Source organism: Otolemur garnettii, unplaced genomic scaffold (assembly GCF_000181295.1).
Source record: "Otolemur garnettii isolate 467f Iridium unplaced genomic scaffold, OtoGar3 scaffold00291, whole genome shotgun sequence".
Taxonomy (NCBI): domain Eukaryota; kingdom Metazoa; phylum Chordata; class Mammalia; order Primates; family Galagidae; genus Otolemur; species Otolemur garnettii.
In genome coordinates, this window is record NW_003852686.1 from 413,889 (window position 1) to 439,856 (window position 25,968).

The window sequence follows — 25,968 nt, forward strand, 5'->3', positions numbered from 1 at the left end:
CTTGGCATGTCTGGAAAGTTCTCTTTCATAATTTCATGAAGAAGAGCCTCTGTGTTTTGTGAAGCAACTTCATCACCTTCAGGGATTCCTATAAGGAGAGGAGAGTCAGCTTGGGGGACACCAGTGCAAAAACCTCCGGCATGCCATCCTGAACGGCAGCCACAGGCAGGGCGCCCTTGACTCGCCTGGGTGGAGCCCCAGCTGGGTAAATTTTACAGATGTTTTCACCTGAGCAGCTCCCACTCTGGTGAAGAAACAGCATTTGTAGCACTGCAAGGCACCTTGGTGGTCATATCCACTCAGGGCCTCCCAGCAAGGGTAACTGTGATCCTCCTGTCATAACAGGTTTTATCTGGTGTTTTTGGTGATCAGGTTATTGAAGTATGATTTACATAGAGTAAATTTAAGTGTGCAGTGGTTTTATAGCATTGTGTGGTCTGTTCCTGCTCCCACTCTGAGCCCCTGGCAACTGCTGATGTGATTCTTGTTCCTTTAGGCTTTTTTTCCCCCTTCCTTCCTGGAAGAGTTTGTGTGGAATTAGTATTATTCCTTCCTTAAATGTTTGATAGAATTTGCTTTAAAGCCTCTTGGCCTGGAGTTTTCTTAATGGAAGGTCTTCAGCTATCAGTTCAATGCATTAATAGATAAAGGGCTATTCAGGTTATCTGCTGTGTCTTGAGTGAGCTCTGTTATTTCATGTCTTTTAAGGAATTTGTTGATTTCACCTAGATTGTTGAATTTATGGGCATAAAGTTGTTAGTAATATTCTCTCACTATCCTTTGAATGTCTGTATGCTTGTAAGATAAACTTTCTCAACTAGGGTGCAGTGTTCTGCGTGTCTCCAGCCTGACATTCCCAGTCAGACATTGTTTCCCAAAGGCACTCAGGTTTCAGGTTCTCCTCTCTTCTCCTTCGTTTTTGAAAGAGATTTTCACTGGGTATGGAATTGCTGTCTTATTTTATTTTTTTCTGTCAGCATTATAAAGATGTCACTTCATTGTCTTCTGGTTTCCATAGTCTCTGAGGGAGAGTCTGCTGTAATTCTTACCTTCATTGACTGTGCTATTTCTCTACCCTCCTTCTTTTTCTTTGATATTTGTCTTGCTTAGCGTCCCAGGCTTTTGGGATCTATAGTATGGTCCTGTTGTAGTCTTCTCCATCTGCTGCAACAGAATGCCACAGGCTGGGTAGCTTATAAACCATAGTACTTTCCCCCTCACGTTCTGAAGGCTGAGATTAAGGTGCCAGCAGTCTTTGTGCTGGGCCTCTCCCAGGCTTACTGTGTGGTCGTGTGGCAGAGGGTGAAGGTCTCTCCTGGGCCTCTCTTGACAGTGCTGATCCCCTTGTTGAGGGCTTCTCCCCCATGACCTAGTTGGCTCCTCTGGGCACCACCTGCCAGTGCCATCATCAGAGGTCAGGAGTTCAGCTAGGGGTTTGGGAGGACTGGGGGGGATGGACACTGTGGCAGGACTGTGGCAGGTGCCTTTCATTATCTTCAGAGACTTCTCTGCTACCTTCTCAGCTGTCTCGTTCCTTTGTTCTCTGCTCTTCACCTTCTGGACATCCAGTTCAGCATCTGTGAGGACATTTGGTAATATCTGAGAGATGCTTGCTTTTTCTTTAATTTTTCTATTTCACTTTTTTTCTTGCTTTTTATGTTTCAGTTGTATAATTTCTAGTAATTTACCTTCAGTTTGTATAATTTCTAGTAATTTACCTGTACTTTCTAGTAATTGGTTCACCAATTCCCCCTGGCGTGTGAGTCTACAGTTGTTTCTGGTATCATGTTTATTATTTTTAGCATGTACATTTGACTCTGAGAATTTCCATTTCTCTGCTGAAACTATTCATGCATTTTGTCCATCCTTTCCACTGGGGCTTTTAATATATCGGTCACAGTAAATAAATTTATTTATTTTTGTTATTGATTGATTGATTGAGAGAGGGTCTCACTTTATTGCCTGGGCTAGAACATGGTGTTGTCTTCACAGCTCTCTGCAACTTCAAACTCTTGGGCTCAAGTGATCCTGTGGCCTTGGCCTCCCAAAGTGCTGGCATTATTGGTGTGAACCATGTACCTGCCTACACATAATTTTATGTCTAGGAATTTAAATTTCCTGGTAGTTCTGACTCTAAGTGTAGTTCTGCTGATTGTTACTTGACAATGGTTTGCTGTTTCTTGTGTTGTTTCATTCTTTTTAACTGATTTGATTGATTTTGATTCACTGTATAAGACTGAGATAAATAATATTTATGCTTAGAAATAGGCATGTCCTGGCTGGGCACAGTGGCCCACACCTGTAATTCTAGTGATTTGGGAGACTGAGGCAGGAGGATTGCTTGAGCCCAGGAGTTTGAGGTTATAGCGAGCTATGATCACACTATTACACTCTAGCCTGTGTGAGAGAGCAAGATCCTGTCTCAAAAAGAAAAAAAGGCCAGGTGTGGTGGCTTACACCTGTAATCTTAGCACCCTGGGAGTTTGAAGTGGGTGGATTGCCTGAGCTCACAAGTTAAAGACCAGCCTGAGCCAGAGTGAGACCCCCATCTCTAAAAATAGCCAGGCGTTGTGGTGGCGCCTGTACGCCCAGCTACTTGGGAGGCTGAGAAAAGAGAATCACTTGAGCCCAAGAGTTGGAGGTTGCTGTGAGCTGTGATTTCACAGCACTCAACTGAGAGTGACAAAGTGAGACTCTGTCTCCAAAAAAAAAGAAAGAAAGAAAGAAAAAGGGATGTTCCTTTTGCTGTGGGTTGGGTCAAACTGGGGAGGAGCTGGCTTAGGTAAGGGTTTTGCTGCTGCTGTTTTTACCGTCAGGGCACAGCCCAGCTTCAGTCTGGGCTGGAGTTCCTGCCTGGCCTTGGGCTCTCCTTGTGTACCTGCTCCGGGTGCAGAGGTGGACTCTCCCATACTCCTGGCTTCCTGCAGCAGTAGACTGTTGAGTTGCAGCCCCAGTCCTAGGCAGGCCTGGTCTTGGGAGTGGGGTTTTCTCAGTGAGCCTTTCCTCTTCCTTGTGGCACTCAAACTTTGCCTTGAGTCTTTTGCTCATCTTATAGAGAAGAGTGTGTCCTGCCCTAGTCCTAGTAGTCCCAGGAAGGCATCCTGTCTCTTTTCCAGGGACAGAGTGTTTTCTTTACCCTCCCCAACCTCTCTTGAGTGTCCATTTATGCCTTGGGGCCACGGAGTCAGCCATTGCTGGCCTTGGCCCACAGGCTTGAGCTTTTATGCTTTAGGGGAGTAGGGGATCCCTGTCTCTGAGCTGCGGAGCTGCACATGCCCTGCTGGGGTCCTGCCTTATCCCATTTCAAGCTTGCTTGTGAGCACCTGCTGCCTCCATGACTAAGACTTGTGAGTGGATGTGGCCACCCCTCTCTTGGGCGTGGCTGGATTCTTCTTGCCTGTCTGTGTTTTCCTTTCTTTTTCTGCTGCCAGAGTCTCATGTTCCCATCTTGCCTCTCCTTGAATTGCCTTTCTTTAGGGTTGCAGGCTACTCGGTTGCCCTGAGACCTCTACTCTCTCTTGCATCCAGTAATGATGAGTTCTTAGTTTTGTAGCTTTTTCTTATTGCTAGGTTAGGGAGACACTTTTTTCCAGCTTCCTACATTGCAGGCAGAGAGGAATTCTCAGTATAATTGTAAATTGCGTTTCTCTAGTTAAGGAGTGAGCTTGAGCAATCTTTTCATATGTTTAAGCACTAGTTTTATATTGTGTGTGTGTATGTGTGAATTTTTTGTTTGTATCTTTTGCCTATTTTTTTCTGTTTTCTTGCAGTTTTTACGAGCATTTTGTACTATATTAGGAATATTATTGGCCTTTTATCTGTGACATACATTGCAGATGTTTCCTCTCAGCCTGTCAGTTGTCTTTTTACTTTGCTTCTAGTGTTTTTTCTGTTTGCAAAAGTTTTTTTGCTTGTTTGCCTTTTAAAAGTTGCCATATTTATCAGTGTTTCCTTTTGTAGTATCTTGATTTTTTGAGTCCTACCTAGGAAACTTCCCACACAGAGGTTAAAGAGGAATTCACTGTTCTTTTTGCACATACTTTAGTTGTTTTCTCTTCTACATTGATAGCCATGATCCATTTGGAGTATATTCTTTTTATTTTGTGAGGCATGGACCAATTTTTATTTTTTTCCAAATGGCTAAGCAGATGTCCCAGCACCATTTATAAAAAAGTCCTTTGATTTGTGGTGCCGCATTTATCACATACTGAATTTCCATATGTATGTGGATCTATTTTTAGACTTTCTTCCTTATTCCATTGGTCTGTTTTCATGCCCAGTGTTTTAACTGGAGGCTTTCTAGCATTTTTAATAATAGCTTTATTACAATATAATTCACGTATCCTAAAGGCTACCCTTTTGACACGTACAGTTCAGTGGTTTTTTAGTCTATTCATGGCATTGTACATTCGTCACCACCATCAAATTCCAGGACACTTTCATCCCCCTGGAAAGAAAGCCTGTCCCCCGTCCCTATTAGCAGTCACTCCCTCCTCTCCGCCCCGCCCGGGCAGCCGCTACCCGCTTTCTGTTTCTGTGGATTTGCACGTTGTGGACACCTCATGAAGTGGAATCATAGCACACATACGGTCTTCTCTTTCTGGCTTGTGTGTCTGGCTCCTTTCACTTAGCAGACTGTTTGCAAGATTTGCCCGTATTATAGCGTGTGTCCACGCTTCCTTCTCTGGGGTTTTTAACAGTCTGCTAGTGCTAGTTCTTTTATTTGTTTAGTGTTTTTTTCAGTTATTCTTGTACATTTGTTTCCCCAAATGAAGTTCCTTATCAACTTGCCTAGCTTCATAAAAGTGATTGCTGGTATTTTTATTGGGGTGAGAAAACTGACCCAAGAACAAAGGATGTCTTTCTGTTTGATCAGTTGTACTTCTGTGAACTTTAAAATATTTTTACTGAGTGTTTAAAAGTTCTCTCTAAGAGGCCTTTCCCCTATCATGTTAAATTTATTCCTGGATCTTCTGTTTTCTTTCTTTTTTTCTTTTTTCTTTTTTTTTCTCTTTTGGCTGGGGCTGGGTTTGAACCCACCACCTCCGGCATATGGGGCTGGTGCCCTACTCCTTTGAGCCACAGGTGCCACCCTGTTTTCTTTGTTGCTGTTATTTTCTCTATATTATATCGTCTAGCTGGTTTCTGCAAATGTGAAGGCTATTGATTTCTGTGTGTTAATTTTGTATTCTGAGACTTTACCAAAGTCTTTCATCACTTAGATTTTAGTATTGTGTTGCTAGGGTTTTCTAAGTATACTGTGGTGTCATTTGTAGAGAGATACAATTTTATTTCATTTCATTTCTTGTCGATGTCTTGTCTAACTGCATGGGCTAATGCCATCAGAACAATGTTGAGTAGTGCCAGGTCCCCAACATTCCTGGCACCAGGGACTGGTTTCAGGGAAGACAATTTTGCCACAGACCAGACTGTGTGTGTAGGGGGATTGGGGGTGGGGGATGGTTTTGATATGAGTCTGAAAGGAGTTGATTTATTATGGTCTGTGTGTAGTCAGACCTCCCCGCTAATGATAATCTGTGTTTGCAGCCCCTCCCCAGCACTAGCGTCACTGCATCAGCCCCACCTCAGATCATCAGGCATTAATTCTCAGGGGGAGCACAACCCAGATCCCTCACATGCATAGTTTACAGTGGCGTCCACGCTCCTGTGAGACTCTGATGCTGCTGATCTGGCAGGAGGTGGAGCTGGGGCCGTGATGCCAGCAAGCGGGAGCGGCTGTAAGTATAGATGACGCTTGGCGTCTTGCTGGCCCACTGCTCCCTGGGGTTGGGCACCACAGTGTGGAGATAGCAAGCATCTTTGGTTTCCTCTTAATTTTTGGGAAACTGTAACTACGATTTTCCCATTAAATAAGGTGCTCATTTGAGGAAGATATTTATTTTATTTATTATTGTAAGATAGTTGCTTGCTTGAGTGTTTCCATCAGAAATGAGCATTGAATTTTGTTGCTTTCTCCGTGTTAACATAGTTTGTTATATTAGTGGATTTCCTAATGTTAGCCTTGAGTTCCTGGGGAAAATAAACAGATGGGGCTGTGAATTTTCCTTCTCAGTGTTGTATTCAGTATCTTTACATCAATATTTATCATGTACTGGTTTGCAGTTTTCTTCTGTGTTTGGACTCTGTATCGAGACCTGGCATCACTGTCCTGTGTGCCTCATGAAAAGAGTCAGGACGTCTCCTTTCATTTTCCATGACCTCGGATAATTTATGAAGCATAGTAAATGGTCAGAGTTTTCTATAAAACTATCTGGCCCTGGCACTTTGTTTGTTGAGGCAGGTTTTTTGAATGCTTTTTGAACTTCTATTAAATTCTGTGTAAGTACTATATTTCCAACAGGTCACTTTTGGTAACCCTCATTTTCTTAAGATATTACCCATTTTATTCAGGTTTTATGGTTGATTTGCATAGAGATTTATTTGTAATGTAGCATCTGATAGTTCCTGAACTTTTTTCTGTTTTAATGGTTATTCTCCCTTTTAAATTCTCATATTGTGTATTTGCATTCCTCTCCTTTTTCTCTTGATTAAGTTAGCTGGTTGGTTGTCTTTTATATTCTGTTTTAGAGGACAGAATTTTGATTTTAATTATGTCTATTTTTCTGTTTTCTGCATCCTTGATTTGTTTTTCCATTTGTGTTTATTTTTGAATTATTTTGTTACTCCTTTTCTAACCTTTTGAGATGAGAACTTAGTTCATCTGTTTTCATTTTTCTTATAAAAATATCTAGTGTTACAGATCTTCCTGATACTTACTTTAAATGTGTCTTACTGATTTTCATATTTTCATTGTTACTATTCTTTAGAAATTCTTTAATTTTAGTTTGCATTTTTACTCCAACAGTTGTTGAATAAGCTTTTTTTTTTTGAGACAGAGTCTCAAGCTGTAACCCTGGGTAGAGTGCTGTGGCATCATAGCTCACAGCAGCCTCAAACTTGGGCTCAAGTGATCCTTGTGCCTCAGTTTTTCTATTTTTAGTAGAGATGGGGTCTCACTCTTGCTCAGGCTGGTCTCCAACCCATGAGCACAGGCAGTCCACCCACCTTGGCCTTCGAGAGTGCTAGGATTACAGGCATGAGCCACTGTGCCCGGCGAATAGATTGTTTTTAAATGGAAAGGATGTCTTGGTTTTAGAAAGCATTTTGCAGACACGTGTATGTCAGTGTGGAGGGTGCCGCCTCTCAGCCACCTCGCCTGGTGGCCTGTGCTCTGCTCCTGACGGGGGTCTGGCACTCGCCACACTTTCTCTGCTTTCTCTTAGTAATAGCTCAGTTTTCAGTGCTTATACCTTTCTTAAATTTATTCCTAGGACTTAAAAAAAAGTCCAATGAGTTTTAATTTTATTTTTAACTCAAAATCTTTACATGTAATTTTAGATTTTAAAAAAAGGTGCCAGATTAACAGGAAGACTTATTGTATATATTTCACCCACCCAAATGGGATTGTCTCCCTGTGTTTGCCTTATTCCCTCTTCTCTGGGTAGGCATGTGTGTGTAGATGTGGTTTCTGAGCCAGTCCACAGTTGCAGACATGGAGCTTCGTGCTCCCCAGCACATGACCTTTTACATGACTACGGTGCATTGACCGAGATCAAGAAACTAATAAGGATCTGCCCTTCCTGTCCAGTCAGATTCATAGGGCAGACCTAGCCCAGGAGATCCCAGGTTACATGTTGGTATTAGGGATCCTGTCTCTTAGCCCACTTTTATCTAGAGCAGTCCTCAGTCTGTCTTTGTTTCAGGGCGTGGTCGTTGACGGTCACCCTTGGCTCTGCTCCTCAGCTTGGCACTCTCGGTGTTTCTCGGGGTGCACTTGAGGGACGCCGTGCTCTTTTTAGTCCCTAGTGTTGGGGCGTGTGGGGTGGTTTGCCTCGTGGCTGCTGCTCAGTGGGGCTGTGTGATTAGGTGGTGTCTGCCAGGTTTTTAATAAAGTTTTTCCATTTTTGAGTAATAAGTATCATGGGAAAGATACTTTGAAACTGTGTAAATAACTTGTTATTCCTCAAATTCACCCACTAGCTTTAACATCTATTGGACATTTTTACCAGGATCAATTATCATTATGATGGTTGCTAATTCTTTACACAATTCTTATTTGGCTTCTTACCCTAAGGAAGAGCTCTTCTTTCTTCTTTTTTTAAATAATATTTATTTGTTTATAACATGGTGGACTCATGGGTTTTTATCTTATTCAAAGGATTATATAATTCTTATTATCATTATGTATTTTTGTGTTCCAGTTGCCCAATTTGGCCAGGGCAGCCTTTCCAAGCTGGCACCTCTGTCCTTCTGAGCTGCCCCTGCCTTCGTGGGAATACTTCCTGACTCCCCACATACAGCGCGGTGCCCCAGACTTCTCTTTTACTTTCCTTGCTGTGGCTCTGGAATCAGCCATTTTCCCAGGCACCTTAATTCCTCTAAGTTACTTTTGGTAAAGAATGGTGTTTAGGTACCAAGATCTGTGTGCTGGGGCGCTCATTGCTGTGGGGCTCAGCCCTCTCTGTGACAGAGCTGGGAGAGGATGTCTGTAGGGAGGGGGTGCGTATGACTGCATGTGCCCACACTCGTCTGCGTCTGTTTCTCTGGGTATTAAGAAAAGGAAATTCATAATACTGACTCCTTCAGGTCCCAATCAGCTGCTGCTGCTTGGTCAGTGAGTGCAAGAGCACTTAGAGGGGGTGCTACAATGACGCACCCCACTTCCTCCAGACTCGTGATCCAGTGGGATGAATATGGGAGCTGGGCCGGCAGAAGGCACTGCAGATATGAACCGTTGGGTGACCTTGTCCCAGGCCCTATCTGTTTCTGTAACTTTGATAAGCTGCTTTCCTTCTTTGGGTTCAGTTTTCTCATCTTAAAAATGGAGGTTTGAACTAGATCATAGAATATCTGGTGTAGGTGCCTCTACTCCCTCACACAGGGCCTCCTCTGCCCCTCAAATCCGTCCTGCACATCTCCTCCATATGGCCTTGCAGTCTCACGGCTCAGTCTTACAGGCATCCTGGTCTCATGTGACGTTGTGGTCCTCAGCCTGAGGTCTCTGAGTTGGTCTGGCTTCTGGAGCCCACCTATAGGCACATTCATGTGGGTGATGCCATTTTTGTGGAGCCCGTGGTTAGTGGTCAGCGGAGGGAAGGGCTGGTCCAGATGGCATTAGTCACAGCTTGAAGGCTCTTACATGGCCCAACATCTGGTGTCTGTCTAGTCCCTGGGTTGAGCTTAGCATTCACTTGGAACAACATGAGCAGGAACAGACATCCTGTGGCTGCCTCACACGCCTGCCTCCCTGGGGCAGCTGGGCCCAGGGTGGAGCAGCACACAGGGTAGCACCTGGCTCAGGTCACTCCCAGCAGGTGAGTGAGGGAGGAGTGCAGGGAGGAGCGGCACCTCACAGCCAGGTGGATTCTTAGTTTCTGCCCCAGCCCTGCCTCCTTCAGAAGCCTTCTGGATTCTCATCCTCTCCTACCTTCCTACCTTGGGACATTTCTTTATAGGGGAAGTCACTGGAGGAATTCCGAGGTGGGCAACTGTTCAGCTCACCAGAGCGGGGTCGCTTAGCACTCCAGACTTCCTCTCTGGCCAAGCTAGAACCTTCCCCTAGCAGACAGGGTCGTGTGGTTGGGCAGCATCCTGCCCAGGGGTAAGCGACTAAGTCTGTGTTAAGGTGCATTGCTCTGAGTCCCCTCTCCTATTTTGGTTGGCTGGGGAAGAGATGGAGTGGGAAAGGCCTGAGAAATCCAGAGAACTTGAATCCATAGCCCCTTCCCATTGGGCCCTGGGAACTTAGTCCCCTGGGCTGCCTTTCCACATGTTTCCCAGCTTGCGGTGGGTGTAGGGGTGTGCAGCAGCCCGTGACACCCACTTGGGCCCTGGGGTGGCGTGTGGCAGCCAGTGTAGTCCCTTCTGGAGACCTGGGTTTTCCAGGGCTAAGCTTGTGCAGGGGAAATGGGTGTGTATGTGTGACAAGCCCTGGGGTGGGCGCTGGGCAAGGAGGAGAGAAGACATTGAGGCCTGAGGGACTGTGACCTGAGGCCTCTGTGCTGCAGCAGGGGACTGGTGGGTTGAGGCTTTGAGACAGGGGGCTGTGGCAAAGTGTGGATGCCTGGGAGTGAGACCAGGGAGTCGTCTGCAGTGACTGAGGATGTGACCGAAGGCTGGGTGGGGGCTTGAGGACCCTAGCTGAAGTGTCCCCGTGTTGGTGAGACCCTTGCCTGCCTCATGCCCAGGACCTAGGGTGAGTGGAGTGTCAAATGCTGGACACTGTGGGGCTTGGCTGGCATTCCTCCAGCTCTGCCCCTCTCTAATCCCCAAGACCTTTTCTGGGAGATAACTAGGGGAAGGATCTAGCTTGGCAAGAAAGGAAGTCTGGAGTGCTGAGCAGCCCCACTGTGGACACTTTGCTCTGGGCGGCCATGGATCTCATCTGGGCAGCATGATCTTGGGCGGCCCCTCCCTGTGGGGCTGTCCCTAACAGACCCCAGGGTGTAGGGAGCTGTGAGCCGTACAGCAGCCTCTTGGGAGAGGGTGGCAGGGCCCTGTGGTGGTGGCTGAGACTGGTCTCTGTAAGCTTTGCATGGTAGCCGCAGGCTGCAGGGAGACCAGGAGCCCTCTGGACAGGGGTAGGGCCTGGGGCTACAGTGCTGAGGCCCTAGAGGCTGGGAGCGGTCCAGCCACACACTTCCTGTTTGCCTCCATGCCCACCCTCTGAGATTGCCCTCCTTACTCCCATTTCACAGATGAGGAAGATGAAGCCCAAAGACCACAGGACATGTCTCCAGCAGAGCCACGCAGAGTGTGGGGCCTCAGTTCCAGATGTGCTCCTGTGCTGGGGCTGTGCTGTGAATGTCCCCTCCAGAACTAACATCAAAATTAAATTGCCATAGTGACAGTGTGGAGAGGTGATGAGGTCATGAGGGCTCTGCTCTCAGGTATGGATCAAGGCTCAGGAGCGGGCTGCGAAGGTGGGTTCACCTACATCTCTCCTCTCAGGGCCTTCCGGTGTCCACTGGGCACAATGCAGCAAGAAGGCCTTCACCAGGTTCAGTCCCTTGAGGGCCTGGACTTCCCAGCCTCCAGAACTGTGAGGTGAGCACACCTCCTTTCTGTGTGAGTGGCACAGTCTGTGGTGTTCTGTCACAGCAGAAAGTAGATGAAGATGGACCGTGTCCTCTGCCTTAGGCTGAGCCCATTCAGGGGCCATCCAGAGTGGTCTGAAGAGACTGGCAGTGTCTCAGGTGTTGAGGATACCTGCTGCTGTCCACACAGGGCCATCAAGGCTGAGTAAGGGAGAGGGCAGCTGGGCTGAGCCTCTTGCTACTACACTGCCTCTCAACGCACCTTTGCGGTTGCCTGATTTGTGCCTGTGGAAAGGTGGTGAGGCTGTGGGTCACAGGTGGGTGAAGGGTGGGAGTAGAGCAGATGGGCTGCAGCCTGGCCACCCTGCACCGTGGGTTCTGGATGCCCCCAGGGACTCTTGTGTGAGACAAAGCAGAGAGTCCTCGTGGTCTGCAGAGGGGCTGGCATTGACTGGGCTGTTGATCTAGGTCTCTCTGTCCTGCTCTCCCTGGAGCCCAGTAGTTGGGGGTTCCCAGTCTTTCCAGCAGTGTCTGTGGAGCTGTGCTGGACACAGTAGGGCAGCTGTGAAGGCAGCATCCTGGCCAAGCTGCACAAGACCAGGGGGCCAGGGAAGAGTACAGGAGTGAGCCGGCCTGCCTGGGTCTAGAGCCTGTTCCAGGGACTTGGTGTCCCCACACTGGGTCCCCATGTAGAAGATCACAGGTCTCATCTTCTGAGGGCTACGTGTGCTCATCAGAGTGTGGTCCTGGGATGTTTAGTTTTAGTTCTCAGGAGCCTCTGTCCTGTGGCCGTGCCTTGCCCGACCTGGCATAGCCAGTTGGTGTCCATGGATCTTCTTTTTCCCCTATGTGACAAGCAGCAGGCCACTCTTTATTTGTCCCTGACTGGAGCTTGAGGTCCCAGGGCAGGCCAGACCTGTCCCATTCTACTCTGTGTCCTGCCATGTTGCCCAGGTCAGAGGTCCACAGAACGAGGGCTTGAGGGTGAACTGGCCCCTCCTTGCTGCTTGTTGGGGAGGTAGGGAGGGGTTGCCATCTACTTTACGGTGAGAAAACTGGGATAGGACATGAACTGGGACTTGTGCATGGCCTGCCCCTGCAGGGGACCTGCTCTAGGGGATCCCTCGGCTTAGCGAGGGGGCGTCCGGGGGATCCCGAGGCTAGGTCACATGTTTCCTTACCTGCTGTTGGGGAAGGCAGCCCTAGTCCAGGGTGTCCTTACCTGGGGGGTCTGGTCTCTGCCTGTGAGAGCCCCAGGCCCGTGGAAGAAACTGCACCCAAGGTCAGAAGCCTGCCTGAGGTCAGATTCAGAAGCCCTGGAGCCCAGGGCATGGGAGCCTCGCCTAGAGTCTAGTGGCCTGCTGGCTGGTTTCTCCTTTCTCCTGGGCCTGGGTGCTTTGTCTTGGGGGCCAGCTGAGTTTCTAGGGTCATGGCAGGCCTGAGGTGGGCGTTCCCTGGCACCCCCGTTTCCTTTGGCATCCTGCAAACAGGATCTGGGCAGTGCAGGGACAGATGGCTCCCTCAGGCTGGTGGGGGTGGGGCCTCTGGGAAGAGCTGGCGCCAGCCTGAGGGGCATGAGGCCGGAGGGGCTGGTGGCTGGCCTGGCAGGCAGGCACGGAAGCTGCTTGGTAGGAAGCCTCCCTGGGAGTGAGGGGGACATTGTTTCTGGCCTCTGTCCGGCCTCATTGAGGCAGTCTCGGGGCTCAGGCCATTCTTGGGCACAATAGCCCATAAGCTTCCATGTCCCCACCCCCATCCCTGTGCCAACTTCCGCCTGCCTGGCCTGCAAATGGCTTCTGCTGCCTTTGCCCAGCCCCACTCCCACCCCCATGTGGATTAGCCATTGCCCTATCTGGCCTTACCATGCTGTCCTGAGGGGGCTCCAGGTCCCCCTCACACCTTGCTCCATCATCTGCCTCATCCCCTCCTGACTGTCCAGCCTCTGCCTCCTCTGAGGTTGGCTATCACTGAGTGTCCCACCCATGTGTGTAGGCCCCTGTCCTGGGCGGCTGCCTCTTAGAGGCCTATAGTGAAGCCCAGGGGCCTGCACTCTTAGCACTATGAGCTACCGAGCAGATTGTGGCACTTTGGAGAGAGAGCAGGGCCAGGGGCCGACTCAGCACTGCCCAAGGCCTGGCTCCTGCTGTCTTACCCCATCTTGCTCTGTACCACTCTGCTGCCTTCCTGGCTTCTGTGCCACGGCTTCCTGTATCAGCTTCCTCCTGGAGCCTCTCCTGGTCTCTGGGTGAAGTCCCATCTGAGCATGTTTGTGTGTGAGGGTGCTGACCTGTCTTCTTGGCAGGGCAGCTGTGCCAGCCGGCTGTGGTCTGACCACCCCCCAGCACATCAAGCCCTGCACCAACCAGTCAGCTGACTCTGCTCTAAGTGGTGTTAGGACACCTGCCTCACAGAGTGAGGAGGACTAATGTCAGTCACACAGACAAGGACCTGCCAGGGATTGCTGAGCAGGTGCAGGGGAGGAGGATGGCCTGACCTCCAGTTGCCACCTGGGTGACCTGGGTCAGTCATGTCCTCTTTTGGGCCTCCCCTGGGTCTGCTGTGAACACTTGCCTCCTGGAGTCCCAGGGCCCTCAGTAGCAGGAGCCACCCTCTGAAAGACCCTGGAGCAGCCTCTGATGGGGGCTGGTCATCCTGTTTTTACCCTGCCAGCAAGGGGTGGGCAGACCCTGTGGGGTCCTTGATCTGGGGGCAGGAGATGGGTGCCTGATCTTGGCTTGTTAGGATATGGCTGTCAGGATGAGTGGTTGGCTTATGAGGGCTAGGATCAGCCCTGGGCGAGAACAGCCCCAAGGACACCCAGCTTCCTCTAGGGAAGAGGTGTCCCTCTTTGTACAGGTCATGGTGACGCCTGAGGTTCTGGAGTTGGGATAAGCCATAATGTCTGAGGTGGGCAGGAAGGTCCTGCTGGGACAGCTTGGTTGAGAAGTTGGGACATGGACTGGCTGCAGGGTTGATGATCTGGAGCCGAGTGGAGGAAGCAGCAAGCACAGCCTGGGAGCTGGTAGGCAGAATCCCCAGAAGGCAGGACAGGGTCCAGGCAGCCCTCAGTGTGGGCCCATGAGCACAGTGAGGGCACAGGGCCGGAGCAACTTGAGGACTGGGGAGGGTTAGGGGGTTTGGGCAGAGGTTAAGTCAGATTCTGAAAGTAGGGTTATGGCATGCCTGAGGGGTCTGGGTTGGTGCAGCCCAGTACCCTGTGACCCTCCCTGTGTTCTAGCAGTCGGGATGTACCTACTGGGTTCCAGGTTACCCCAGGGGCCACAGTGGGCTGCTTTGGAGGCTCCTGTCAGGCAGAGGACATGCAGTGCCACTTGCTGTCCCAGACTGCCCCCTCTGGTGGTGGGACGCTCTGTGGTCCTGCCAGTGAGCCAGCCTTTATCTCTCAGTCTGCTGAGCAAACACAGAGGTGTTAGATGTTCCACTGTGCAGCAAGGCAAGCTCTTGAGTCAGGGTAGGTGGCCAGGCTGGGGGTCATTCCTCTGTGCCCTGTAGCATAGCCATGAATATTCATTCCTTTTGCCTTCCTGGGGAGCCTCCTGCCCGCATCTTCTTGTGGCCATGGGATTGCTGAATTTCTCACACTTGGGTTCCTCCCTGCTTGCTTGTGCAGTATCTCCTGCCCTCATGTGCCTCTCTGCCCTGTGCAGAGCAGTGGACAGTGACTGCCTCTGCCAAGGCGTTCTTGGGCTGTCCAGTTAACTCCCTGACCTGGCCCTGTGTTGACTCAGCTGGGCCCTCACTGTGCCTTTGCTCCCTGGGTGATCCCTTTTATGACTGTCCTTACACAGTGGTCTCCCACTCTGCCTTTGCCCAATCTTCAGGGCTTCTGGTATCTACCTGCCTGTGGTGGTGCAGTGGGCACGTCCTTGCACTTGGCCCCTTCTCCCTGTACCATCCACCTGCCTTTGGGGCCAGAACTTGGGATTCTTTCTTGAATCCTCTTGTCCATAGGTACCTGTCTGGGTTTTACCAGCCTGTCTTTGGCTGTGTGGTCCCTCCCCTGCCCTGGGCAGGCTCCTCAGCTCCCACAGCCTACTCTCTACTCCTCATGGCAGCCCAGGGTGACTACTGCCACCCATCTCTGTCATTTTGGTGGTGGGTGGGAATAGTACCTAGTGCTTAGCTCCCCTTGGCTGCTTTCCAGTTGGGGCAGAGCCCTGCGACCCAGGCAGGCCCACCTTGTCGGTGTAGTGATGGCAAGTCTGTGGAGCTGGGTGTGTCTGGCAGGTGTGCATGGCCACCTGGGACAAGGCTGAGCGCTTGCCGATGGCTGCCTCCTGGGAACTGAGGGGCACTGGCTTCCCAGCTAACCTGTACCTACTGAAGGCGGCCCCGCCACAGCCCTTCCTCTTTGTTTCCAGATGGAACTTTCTCATTGGTGTTTTATTGGCATTTTACAAATTAGGCTTTAATACTTTAAAATTATACATGTGTATAGTTAGGAGAGCAAATGAGTTGTACAAGGTTAATTAAGGGAAACTGTGATTTTCAGCCGCCCCTCCTCTGCCCTCCCGAGTCGCTACTTCTCATTCTGGTGGTGGAGTCTTCTCATGTTGTCTCCTCTGCAGATGACTTTCTGGGGTTGCTGCTTGGTTTTTTCTGATGTTTCGGCATCATTTACTGTCCTGCAAGATGAGAACTCCAGTGCTTGCTCACTCACAGGCACATTCGTGTACACACAGGCGTGTGCGTGCACTTCTGCCCCCATCTTGCCCTAGCCACATCGACTGTCACCCCCTCAGCTAGACCCAGGCTCCCCTGATGACAACCACGCCTGCAGACCCTGCAGCAGCAAATTGGGTGGCTTCTCTCCTGCCCAGCTTCCGCTTTCCCTGGAGCCTGTCACTGCCCGTGTGCCCGGCACTCTGCGTCATTCTCCGGAGCTTGATCTGAACCCCTTCCCCGGTTCTCCATCTTACCAACGGTCTGTTGTTTTGTCTTCCTGAGATGCGTCTCTAGCACCTTCTGCTGAGTCGCCCTCCTTCCCAGGAGCAGCTTCCCTGGGTCTCTTTCCCCTTCCTGCTCCCTCACTCAGGCCCTGGTGTGGATGGATTGTGCCCTCAGCACTTCCTGAGGGTGGGTGTGTGGAGGTACGTTTGGAGGCCCCGGGTGTCGGGAGTGTCCCCGGTGACCCTCACACTGGTACTCCTCCCAGTACTGGGGCTGTGGGACCTCCCAGGTCACTGCAGGTTCTGGTCATGGGTGTGGAACTAGGTTGTGCCTGGGAGACTCCTCATCCAGGCGTCCTGGAGCCTCACAGGCCCTAGCCACCCACTCCAATCCTTGCATTCTCTTTGTGACGATTCCCTTCCCTTGACTTTTCTGTCTCTTTCTGGAATTCCAGTTATTCGGATGTGGAAACTTCTGGGCAGACTTTTTTTTTTTTTTTATTTCTTGGTGGTGTTTATTTCCCTTTCTGGGGCATTTCTACTCTGCCCTGTCCCCTCTGTGGCATTTTACCCTCTAGTTTTCCCTTCCCGGCATTGTCCTGTGTTCCCTTAAAGTTCCTTTTCTCAGTATCCTGCTCCTGTCTCTCTGTCCTCTCTTGGGATGTCAGTGGGCCATGTTATAGGGGCTCGTGTCTTGTGTCCTCTCTGGGGATAGCAGTGGGCCATGTCATGCAGGCCCCTCTCCCAGAGGGAGCACAGGACGGTGTGGCATGGGCACTAGGCCTTTCCCTGCCAGGGACCTGCTGCCGACTTCTCTGTGCCCTGGTTTCCCATTTGCAGAAGATAGTGGTGGCTTCAGGTTCCCAGTGTTGTGAGGATGAGCCTGTGAAGAGGGAAGCGTTAATGAGTGTGAGTGCTGGGCGTTTTATAAACGGAGCCATGGCCCTGTGCCTTCTTAGTTTTCTTGTCTGGGTGGTTTGTGTTTTCTCTGGTGTCCTGCGCTATCTTCCATGTCAGAGATTTGCCCTGGTGGGTCCTTGGAGTATTGAGAGCCCTTCTCTCATGGGACTGAGAGCCACCACACATGACCCCAACCCTTGGGGTTCCCCAAATCCCTCCTGTCCTTCAGGCCCACTCTCCTCTTCGAGCAGCCATCCCAGTCCCTGCCCCTCCATGGCATGGAGCCCGTGGAGGGAGGCCTGGAGTTCCCAGCAGGTGCTGGGACGGGAGGCCTGAGAAGCCTATGGAGAGTGTGATCTGCTGCCCCAGGGTCCTCCCTCTGCCAGCTGCATCCCTGTGTGGGGCCAGAATCTTCATATGCCCCAGCGAGAACAATGTGAGGCAGCAGCTTGTTCTGGAAGCAGGTGAGGGTCCGTCACCTCTGCTGAGCCTGCCCAGAGATTGACAGTGTGGGGCAGGACTGCTGCTCTCTGAGGGACTTTGTTTTGGAAAATATAGTTACTTTTATCAAAATATGTTATTTATGTTAGTGGTAATGTGTGATTATTTCAAAGTGAATTCTTAAATATATTTTTAAATTCTCTGCTGACATTAACAATGGAGAGAGCACGCACTGGCAGGCAGAGCCCCTGTCAGGCACATGGGGTCCTCGATGGCTGTCAATGTAATGGACCCCAAGACCTAAGTGCTTGCGGCCCACTCAACTAGGTAGGTGTCCTGGTGCCACCTACTGTGGATGGGGCCAAGTAGCATGGGCTGTGGGCCTTTTGGTTAGAGGGGACACAGGCCCATGCCGCCTCAGCCACAGGACCCTGGGGACTTGGGCTGCTTCTTGCCCCCAGCGAGGCTCACTTTGTTCTTCACCTCCTTCTGGCTGCAGATGTGTCTGAGGGTGAGCAGAGTGGCTTCTGTGAAGTGTTTAGAGCCTGGAGGGACAGAGGGCTCTGCAGGGATGCTGCCAGGGCATGGGCAGGTTAGACAGACATCCCCACAGGCACTTGAGCACAGGAGTGAGGCGGCAGGGGTGGGGAGCATCCAGGCTGGACGGTTCCCTCTTGTCCCTTGAGCTCACTTCATGGGAGGAGCAGGTAGTGGGATACCAGGGACAGCTGGTGTCATGCTGAGGACCAAGCCCATAAAGTGAAGTGTGCACTGAGCACTTAGGTTTGTTATTCTGGGGATGTTTCTGTGTGTGTTTCTCACCACAGCCCTAGAGGTAGGTCCTTTTGTTCCCCTCACTTGATGGGTGAGGAATCTGAGGCCCAGAGAGGTCTAAAGGTGTGTGCCCAGCTGCACAGGTAACAAGTGGCTGGGGTGGATTTCCCTCCAGGCATCCTGACCCCAGCTCTACCACCCCATCAGGCATGGCTTGGGAAGATGACCTTTGGGGGGGACATCTGGCCATGGCAGGAGCCCCATGGTTCTCAGCCCTGTGCAGTGATGTGTACCTGCACGCTGGGAAAGCAGCTGGGCTCCACACTCCCAGAAGCCAGGCGAGGATGGGCACATGGAGGCTTGGAGAGCAGGGCAGCCTGGACTCCAGGTGGGATATGCCGGAGGGCTTGCCCAGCCGGGGATTACATGGGAGAGCACGGGGTGCTGCTTCTTCAGGGATGTGCCTGTGTTCCCACACTGGGGCCAGCGGAACAAGAGGCCGCGGAAAGGCTTGTTGGGAGTCACTGTCCTGGGGTTGGTGAGAAGCCTGGTAGCTTTGGGAACTGGCATGGCAGAGCCAGGCTCGTGGGTCAGGGTGGGCATGAGGCCGCTGTGCACCCTCATCTGAGCAGTAACCTAGTCTCTCTGCCTCCCCCTCCTCCCCCTTCTGTGGTTCCTCCAGCTCAGCAAGGAGGCTGCCGGCCCCGCCCTCTGGAAGAAGATGTCTTATGGATCCATCCCTGGTGAAGGTGGTGCTTTCAGGGGACCCTCGAGACAAGGCTATCAGCCCCTAGGTAATGACAGCTGGTGGTAGGGTGGTGGAGTGGATGGCAGTGGGCAGGGTCTTCACCAAGTCCCCCTGGGGGCTGAGTGGATGGATTTTATTCTGAAAAACCTTGCTTGTGATTCAAGACCATAAGTAACTGTTGAACTCAAAGCCAGGGGTGATTTGGGTCTCAGGAGACAGAGTATAGGAGCTCCGAGGATGCAGCGGGCATGCAGAGTGCCAGGCTGCTGGTGGTGGTACTCCGGGTGTTGAGAGAATGTGTCATCGGTCTTCCCAGTGGCAGTGTGGAGCAGCTGGCATTGCACTGCAGTATACAGAGGAGGGCACCACGGCCCATGGGATGACAGACAGCTCCCTACTATCATGTAGAGGAAGCAGGGCAGAGCTGGGACCTTCTTTTGGGAACTTCTGAGGGTCAAGCCTGTGCCCTTTCTGCTCTCCTGAGCTTTGCATCCCCTCTTCCACCTCCTACTGTGGGCTGAACCCCTTTGGTCACTCTGCATTGGGACCCAGGGAGGCCCAAACCTTGGCCTGGCCCCTGCCCTCTGTACCATGCTCAGCTCGCTGCACATCTGGCTGGAAGGTACCCTCCAGGTGCAGGCCCCTTAGGAGGTGCTTTGGCCCCAGGTTATCTTATCTGGTTCCCAGACCAGGTCAGTCCAGCCTCCATGAGTAGGGAGAGGATTGGATTTGGGGGCCTCAAGCTCTTGGCTTAGCTTCCCTGACCTGGGCTCAGCCTCCCTGTTCTGGGCTCACCCCAGCAGCTGCCTTGGGCCAGGAACTCTGCCCAGCCTGTCTCAGCTCTGTGGAGCCGTGGCCCTTCTCCCTGGGGCCCAACTCCTTTCTTGCCAGTTGTGCTTGGCTCCTTGGTGGCCCAGCTCTACCATCCTGGGCTTGGCTCCCATGTCTCAGCCCTGCCCCTTCCTTGCAAAGCTGGGCAGCAGGTGTTCAGGAGGGCTGCTGGTGTCTGTGTCCCTGCTGGGATATGGATGATGCAGGGATGTGGGCCCAGGTGGTCACTGGGGACCTGCTGCTGCCCCTGCTTACTGTGCCAGCACTGCATATTGCCTTTTGGCCAGGCCTGGGCTCAGTGGTGAGGCTCAGGGGTCTTACTGACAGTTCCATCCTTCCTGCTGGGAGCACTGGGCTGACTTCCTCCTCTGCCACATCAGCCTCCCTTTCTTCTTCTGCCCAAACCTTTAATCCTTTTCAACCCCCTGCTGTGTGTGCCAGGCAGGTTCTAGGTGTAGGGACACAGAGTAGGGGAAAAGGCAGGGCCTGTGCCCCGAGGGGCCCTCCTTTCGTCAGGGGTATTTCTAAGATCCTGATGCTGCACTGCTGGCCCAGGTGGCTGGTGAGTGTGGGAGGTGGGTGTGGGAGCTTGGGAGGTGGCAGCCAGGGGCAGACTAGAGTGCTGGAGATAGGTCACAGGACAGGCTGGGATGGCCAGGGTTGTGGCACATGCTTCCTTTTATAATGAGGGGCCTTGAAGCCGGTGGGGCCTTAACCAGAGACTAAGTTCTGCTTTATGGACTTTTTGTTTTGAAATGTGTTCTCGGGGATACTGAGTAGACAGGAGACATGCATGCGTGGGTGTGCGCGCCTAGAGGTCAGGGGCGGCGCTGTAGCAATGATGACTATGACACCTGTTCCACCCTCTTCAGTCCCACCTCCTGGCCCCTGGCCCTGAATCACGAGTCACTTCTGCTTTTGCTTCGTGGTTTCACCTGCCTGTGCTCATATCCCAAAGCAGGGTGTTGCTGAGTTGTGCACATTTTGAACGTCATTACTGGGGTCCTGGGCTTTGTGCTTGTTTTGGACGACATTACAGGGACCCTGGGCTTTGTGCTTACCTGCCACTGCTGCTTTTGTGTGTGTGCTCTGAGAGCCCAAAGGCGTTGCTGCCACCCTGCACGTCTCCCACGGCACTGCATTCGGCTCTGCTCTGCACCATGGTGTCTGGGTCTGTTCCACATCTGCAGGGCTCGAAGGTTGTGTCCCAACTCCTGAGTCCCAGCGTTGCTGAGCGCCTGTGCTAGGGATTCCTGGGCACTGGAGTGGGGTGGGGAGGTGGTTTGGGGGCTGGACCACATGCTGATGCTTGCTCCCACCCCCTGCTCCCTTCGAGCCACGTCTGCGTTAGCACCTAGTGGTGTCAGGTGGTGACTTTGGGCTGGCCTGGCTTGTGTGAAATGGTCTCTAGAAAGCAGTGGGATCGACCGTCTTCCCATGTGGCTTATTGGCTATTTGGATCTGCCCTTCGCTTGATCATTTTGTTTATTTTTTTCTTGGGCTTGTCTGGTACTAACTGATCTGCAGAATGCCCTTCTGTATTCTAGGCATGGAACCCTTGTCAGATATGCTATAGATAACCCAGGCCCATTTGGGCAAGTGTTTCACTGTGGAACCTGCTAGGGACAAGGGCCCAGTTAGGACACAATTGAGCATAGCAGTCATTTCTTGTGTTGTTTGCGTTTGTTTAGTTTAATAACTTCTATCAGAAGATGATAATGATATCATCCTGTACTTTCCTCTCAAGATCACATAATTTGTTTTTCATATTTAAGTTTGTAATCCCCTTGGAACTGACTTTGTTGTGAAGTGGCATGAAGGTGGAAGTGGGGCACGCATGTGCTCCCCTGTGTCTGCGTGACAGGCCGTTGTAGCCCTGCACAATAGTGTGTGATAGGACCACGTGGGTTCTCTGTCAGTGTTTCTGTTCCCGTGTCAAAATCCACCTTAACCTCTATAGTTTATTGTAATTCTCAGTCTTTTTTTTTTAGGGCAAATTGATTTCCTATTTTCTATAGAAATCTCTCAAGTATTTTTGACTCTTTGACATTGACCCTGTATTGTAGAATCACCTCATTCAAACCCCTGGAGTTTTGTTGCTGATGCATACCCAGGGTTGTGGGTTTTTCTTTTTCTTTTCTTTTCTTTTCTTTTTTTTTTTTTTGAAACAGGGTTTCTCTCCATCAGCCAGGCTAGAGTGCAGTAGTGTCATCACAGCTCACTGCAGCCGTCAACTCCTAGGCTCAAGGGATCCCCCACCTCAGCCTTCCAGAGTGCTGGGATTACAGGTATGAGATAGTGGCGGTTTTAAAAAAGCAAAGTCCAGAGATGTTCTTTAATGTTTGAGTGTTTGTTAACTTTATAAATATAGAAAATTTCAAACACCGGAAGTAGACAAATGAAGTAGGGGGCTCTAGTGTGTCTCTCAGCTTCCTCTGCCACCGCCTGTGGCCAGTCTGGCTGCACTTGTGCCCTCACCACCTCCTGTGTGTCTCTTTGAAGTGAATCCCAGACTTTAGATCCTGTCATCTATAACCATACCAGTGTGCCTCTGAGAGACTTCTGTGTGTGTGGCAGTGTCCCAGGGTGATCCTCACTGCAGCACAGCATCGTACCTGCCTCAGTTTGCCGTGGCTTCACGGAGTTACCATGTTTTCACGGAAGCAGGAGCCTGGAGAGGCCACCGGCTGCCCTTGGTCCCCACATCCCTCCATCCATTCTTACCTGGAAGTTTGTTGAGGAAACTGGGATTTTCCAGGGTAGTGTGCTTGACTTTTGTTTGCTGGCTTTATATCTGGCCTTCTACGGAACTCGTTTTATTAACTATAATAATTTGTCTGAGGAATCTTTTAAGCTGTCTGTTTTGCTGGTGTCATTTGTGAATAATGGCAGTTTTTCTCTCTTCTTTTCCAGCACTGTCATCTTTTATCTGTCTTTCCTCCCTCCTAGAGTGGCTGGAGATGGAGATGATGTTTTCTGTGAGTCTGTGGAGATGTGGGGCTGTGTGCCATACAAAGTTTCTGGGGTTTTGCTGTGAAACTAGGTCTGACGTTTCCTCTTTGTTGAAAGTTTTAGAACTACTGTTAATTTCTCTAGTAGTAAACTTGTTCAAGGTTTCTGTTTTTGCATAGGTCAGTTTTAAGTTACATTTTTCTGGAAATGTGTCTGCTTTTCAAAATGTTCAACTTGTAGATATAAAATTATGGCCTTTCCAGGCCAACTGTGGCTGTTGCGGTGCCCTAGAGTGGTGACAGTGCTCAGGAGCCTGAGTGGGACACCAGGACCTTCCCATCTGGAAGCAGAACTGAGGGTCAGCTGGTGGTACCTGCCAGACCTGTGCTCAGGCACGCCAGGGGTCAATGTGCCGCTATTTTATTAAATTTAGCAGTTCGTGAATCACACCCCCGTTTTTTATTCCTAGTATCATATATGTGTGCCTTCTAGTTTCTTTTATAATTAGTAGTGACAGAGACTTGACAATTTTACAAGTCTCTACAAAGATGTAATTCTGACTTTCTTGATCCCTTTTGTTAGATGTTTTAAAATTTAATTGATTTCTGTTTATGTTTTTATCTTCCTTTTTTCTTTTTTTGCAGCTTTTGGCTGGGGCTGGGTTTGAACCCACCACCTCCAGCATATGGGACTGGCGCCCTACTCCTTTGAGCCACAGGTGCCGCCCTCCTTTTATTTTTAATACTCAATTATGTTTCATATTCAATTTTTGTTCTTTTCTAATAAAAGCACTTAAAATTATAAACTTTCAAAGAGTCACTGCTTTAGTTGAATATCACAAATTATAAAATATATAGTAATTTTATTTTTGTTCAGTTCTGAGTGTTCTCATTTCCACGACCCAGGAATTTTTAGAAGTGCGTTACATCATTTCCAAACATTTATATTTTTTCTAGTTGTTTTTTAAAATGTGATTTCTAACCTAACTGGATTTTGGTTAGAAAAGGATCCATCCTGTCTTAGTTTATTTAAAGTTGTGGAGACCGGGGTATCCTCTGGGACATTGGGTATGACCCTGGTGAGACTGGGGTGTCATCTAGGATGTTGAGTGTGACCCTGGAGAGACTGGGGTGCATCTGGGATGTTGGATGTGACCCTGGAGAGACCGGGGTGTCCTTTGGGATGTTGAGTGTGACCCTGGCACAGTGCTTCTTGTGCCCTGGGTGACCCAGGAAGGCTGCTGAGTGGGTGGGACAGTGGGGTCTGGGCCAGATGCTCCTGGGTATGGAAATAGCTGCAGTGTCCAGTCCCTGGCATGTGCTGAAGTCCTGGCTACCCTAATTGTGGCAGCACCTCAGGACCTTCTCTTCCTCCTAACCAGAGGCAGCAGGGGTACACAGGCAGATTGTTCATGTGTAGAAAACTGGTGAATGGTAGGGAACCTCCATAGAAACAGGTGGGGTCTGCAGACGGCCTACATGGTGACCTGGTAGGTGAACACTGAGGCACCAGCATACTAGTGCAGCTTCTGGTGGAAGTGGAACCACAGGGAGAGCAGGGTGCTGCTGTCTCCTCCCGGGATCTGGGAGTGACCAGTTTCAGGGCACCCTGGAACAGTCCCTCTATTGGCCCAGCCATGCCTCTTCTTGGGCTCTGTCCTAGTAATCAGAGGCATGGGCAGAGGCATTCATCACTGCATAATTTACAAGAGCCATAATTCAGAAATACTGTAAATACCCAGCTTTAGGGAAACAGCTGGGTTAGTGGCAGCCCCTAATAAAACATGATGTGGTACTGACATCACATTGTTGGAGACCCTCGAGTGGCCTCTGTGCATTATGATTAATGTGAAATGCAAATGCAGGAAGTAAAACCACGCATGGGACATTTTAGTTGTATGAAGCAAGCTCCGGGGCTAGGGATGTTTATCTCTGGATATTTTCATCTTTTTTAATCTCTAATTGTCTGCGTTTAAATGATTTTCTATAAAGGGTATTATTCTAATAAAAAACAGGCAATAATTGCCATAGGCCTGCCTGCCCCTCTCCCCCCCCTCCCCGAGAGTTCTGGGTTCCTGTGGTTTAGGTAGGCAGACTGCAGTGACCCTCCAGGGTACCTGCATGGACTTGTGTGGCAGTGGCAGGACCTGGACCTGAGATGAGGACGCTGGCATTGTGAGGAGACAGGGTGTTCTTGCACGCCACTGCCAGCCAGGTCTGCTGTCTCTCTGGGGCCCTGGTCAGGGACCTGCCACTGAGCAGATGGGAACCTAGTCACTGAGTGCCTGGACCCCTTCTTGTATACTATTGTCTGGGCCAGCAACTGCTCGGCTGCCGTTTGGGGCCTGGAGAGTGTGTCTCTGCCAGGAGAGAATGGTGTGGGCATCGAGGGAGGCCTTGAGGAAGCTGGAGTTACAGGCTCTGGCTGAGAGACTTGCAGTCACTGAGATACTCAGAGAAGCCTGTGATGTGGGAGCCTCTCATCTTGAACCTTGGTCAGGGCCTCCCCTCTTACCTTGCTGCAGTTCCTTGTCCTGTATGCAGCTCCACCCAAATAAGCTGGACGGCCATTGCCCGCCACGTTTACTCCTCCTCCCCCCTCCCTCCCCAGCACCAGAGTTAGGGGATGAGTGGGCCCCGTTCTAGGTCACTGGAGGCCCCCTTGGGGGCCAGCAGCGGGACTCACCTCTGCTTGTGTGGTTTGGGTTAGTGCTGCCTGGGGGTAGAAGGGGGAACAAAATGGCCTTTGTGACCTCTCCCACCTGGGACCCACTGAGACCCTTGGTAGTCCTTTCCTGCCTATCATGCTGGGCTACAGTGGCCCCCCTTGAGGATGCGAAGCTCCAGCCGATGGTTGTGTTCCCAAGGCTTCTTCTCCAAGGGTTCCATGAAGGGTCTTTTCCCAGAGCTGCTGCTTCAGTGTGGAGTTGGGACCCTGCATGACCCAGCCCTCCTGGGGACTCACTAGAGGCTGTCAGCATGGTAGGCAAGAGCGTCTAAGCCAGCTGCCTCATGCCTTGCTGTGGAGTGTGCCTCTGTCTCCTCAGAGAGCTCCTGGGGGAGTGGTCTCCTGGGTCTCCTTCCCATGCACTCAGCCTGGCACACACTACACGTCACTGGCCTTGGGAGGCCATGGGTTAAAAGACACAGTTTTGTTCCAGAGATGTTAAAATATTTTTATAAGGTGCATTTGAAGATGGATAAGTTTTAGTAAAATATGTCCAGAAATGGTGTTTGAATAAATGGAAATTATTAGAGAAAATTAAGATGTGTCCTTTTTTGGGTCTGTACCCTGGAGTGGTGGAGGGTGCCCTGGG

At 50.7% G+C, this 25,968-nt stretch overlaps 1 protein-coding gene across 3 annotated transcripts in view; it reads left to right on the plus strand.

The window, feature by feature from the left end:
- The window catches only part of TSNARE1 (t-SNARE domain containing 1), a 118,038-nt gene that overhangs the window by 31,775 nt on the left and 60,295 nt on the right, over positions 1 to 25,968 (plus strand). For all 3 annotated transcript variants that reach the window (XR_002771358.1, XM_023508918.1, XM_023508919.1), the window contains exon 2: positions 18,804 to 18,915. Coding sequence is in view for 2 of the 3 variants with exons in the window: in XM_023508918.1 (XP_023364686.1) it covers positions 18,843 to 18,915 (73 nt within the window). In the remaining variant the exon portion in view is untranslated. The remainder of the gene's footprint in view (positions 1 to 18,803; positions 18,916 to 25,968) is intronic.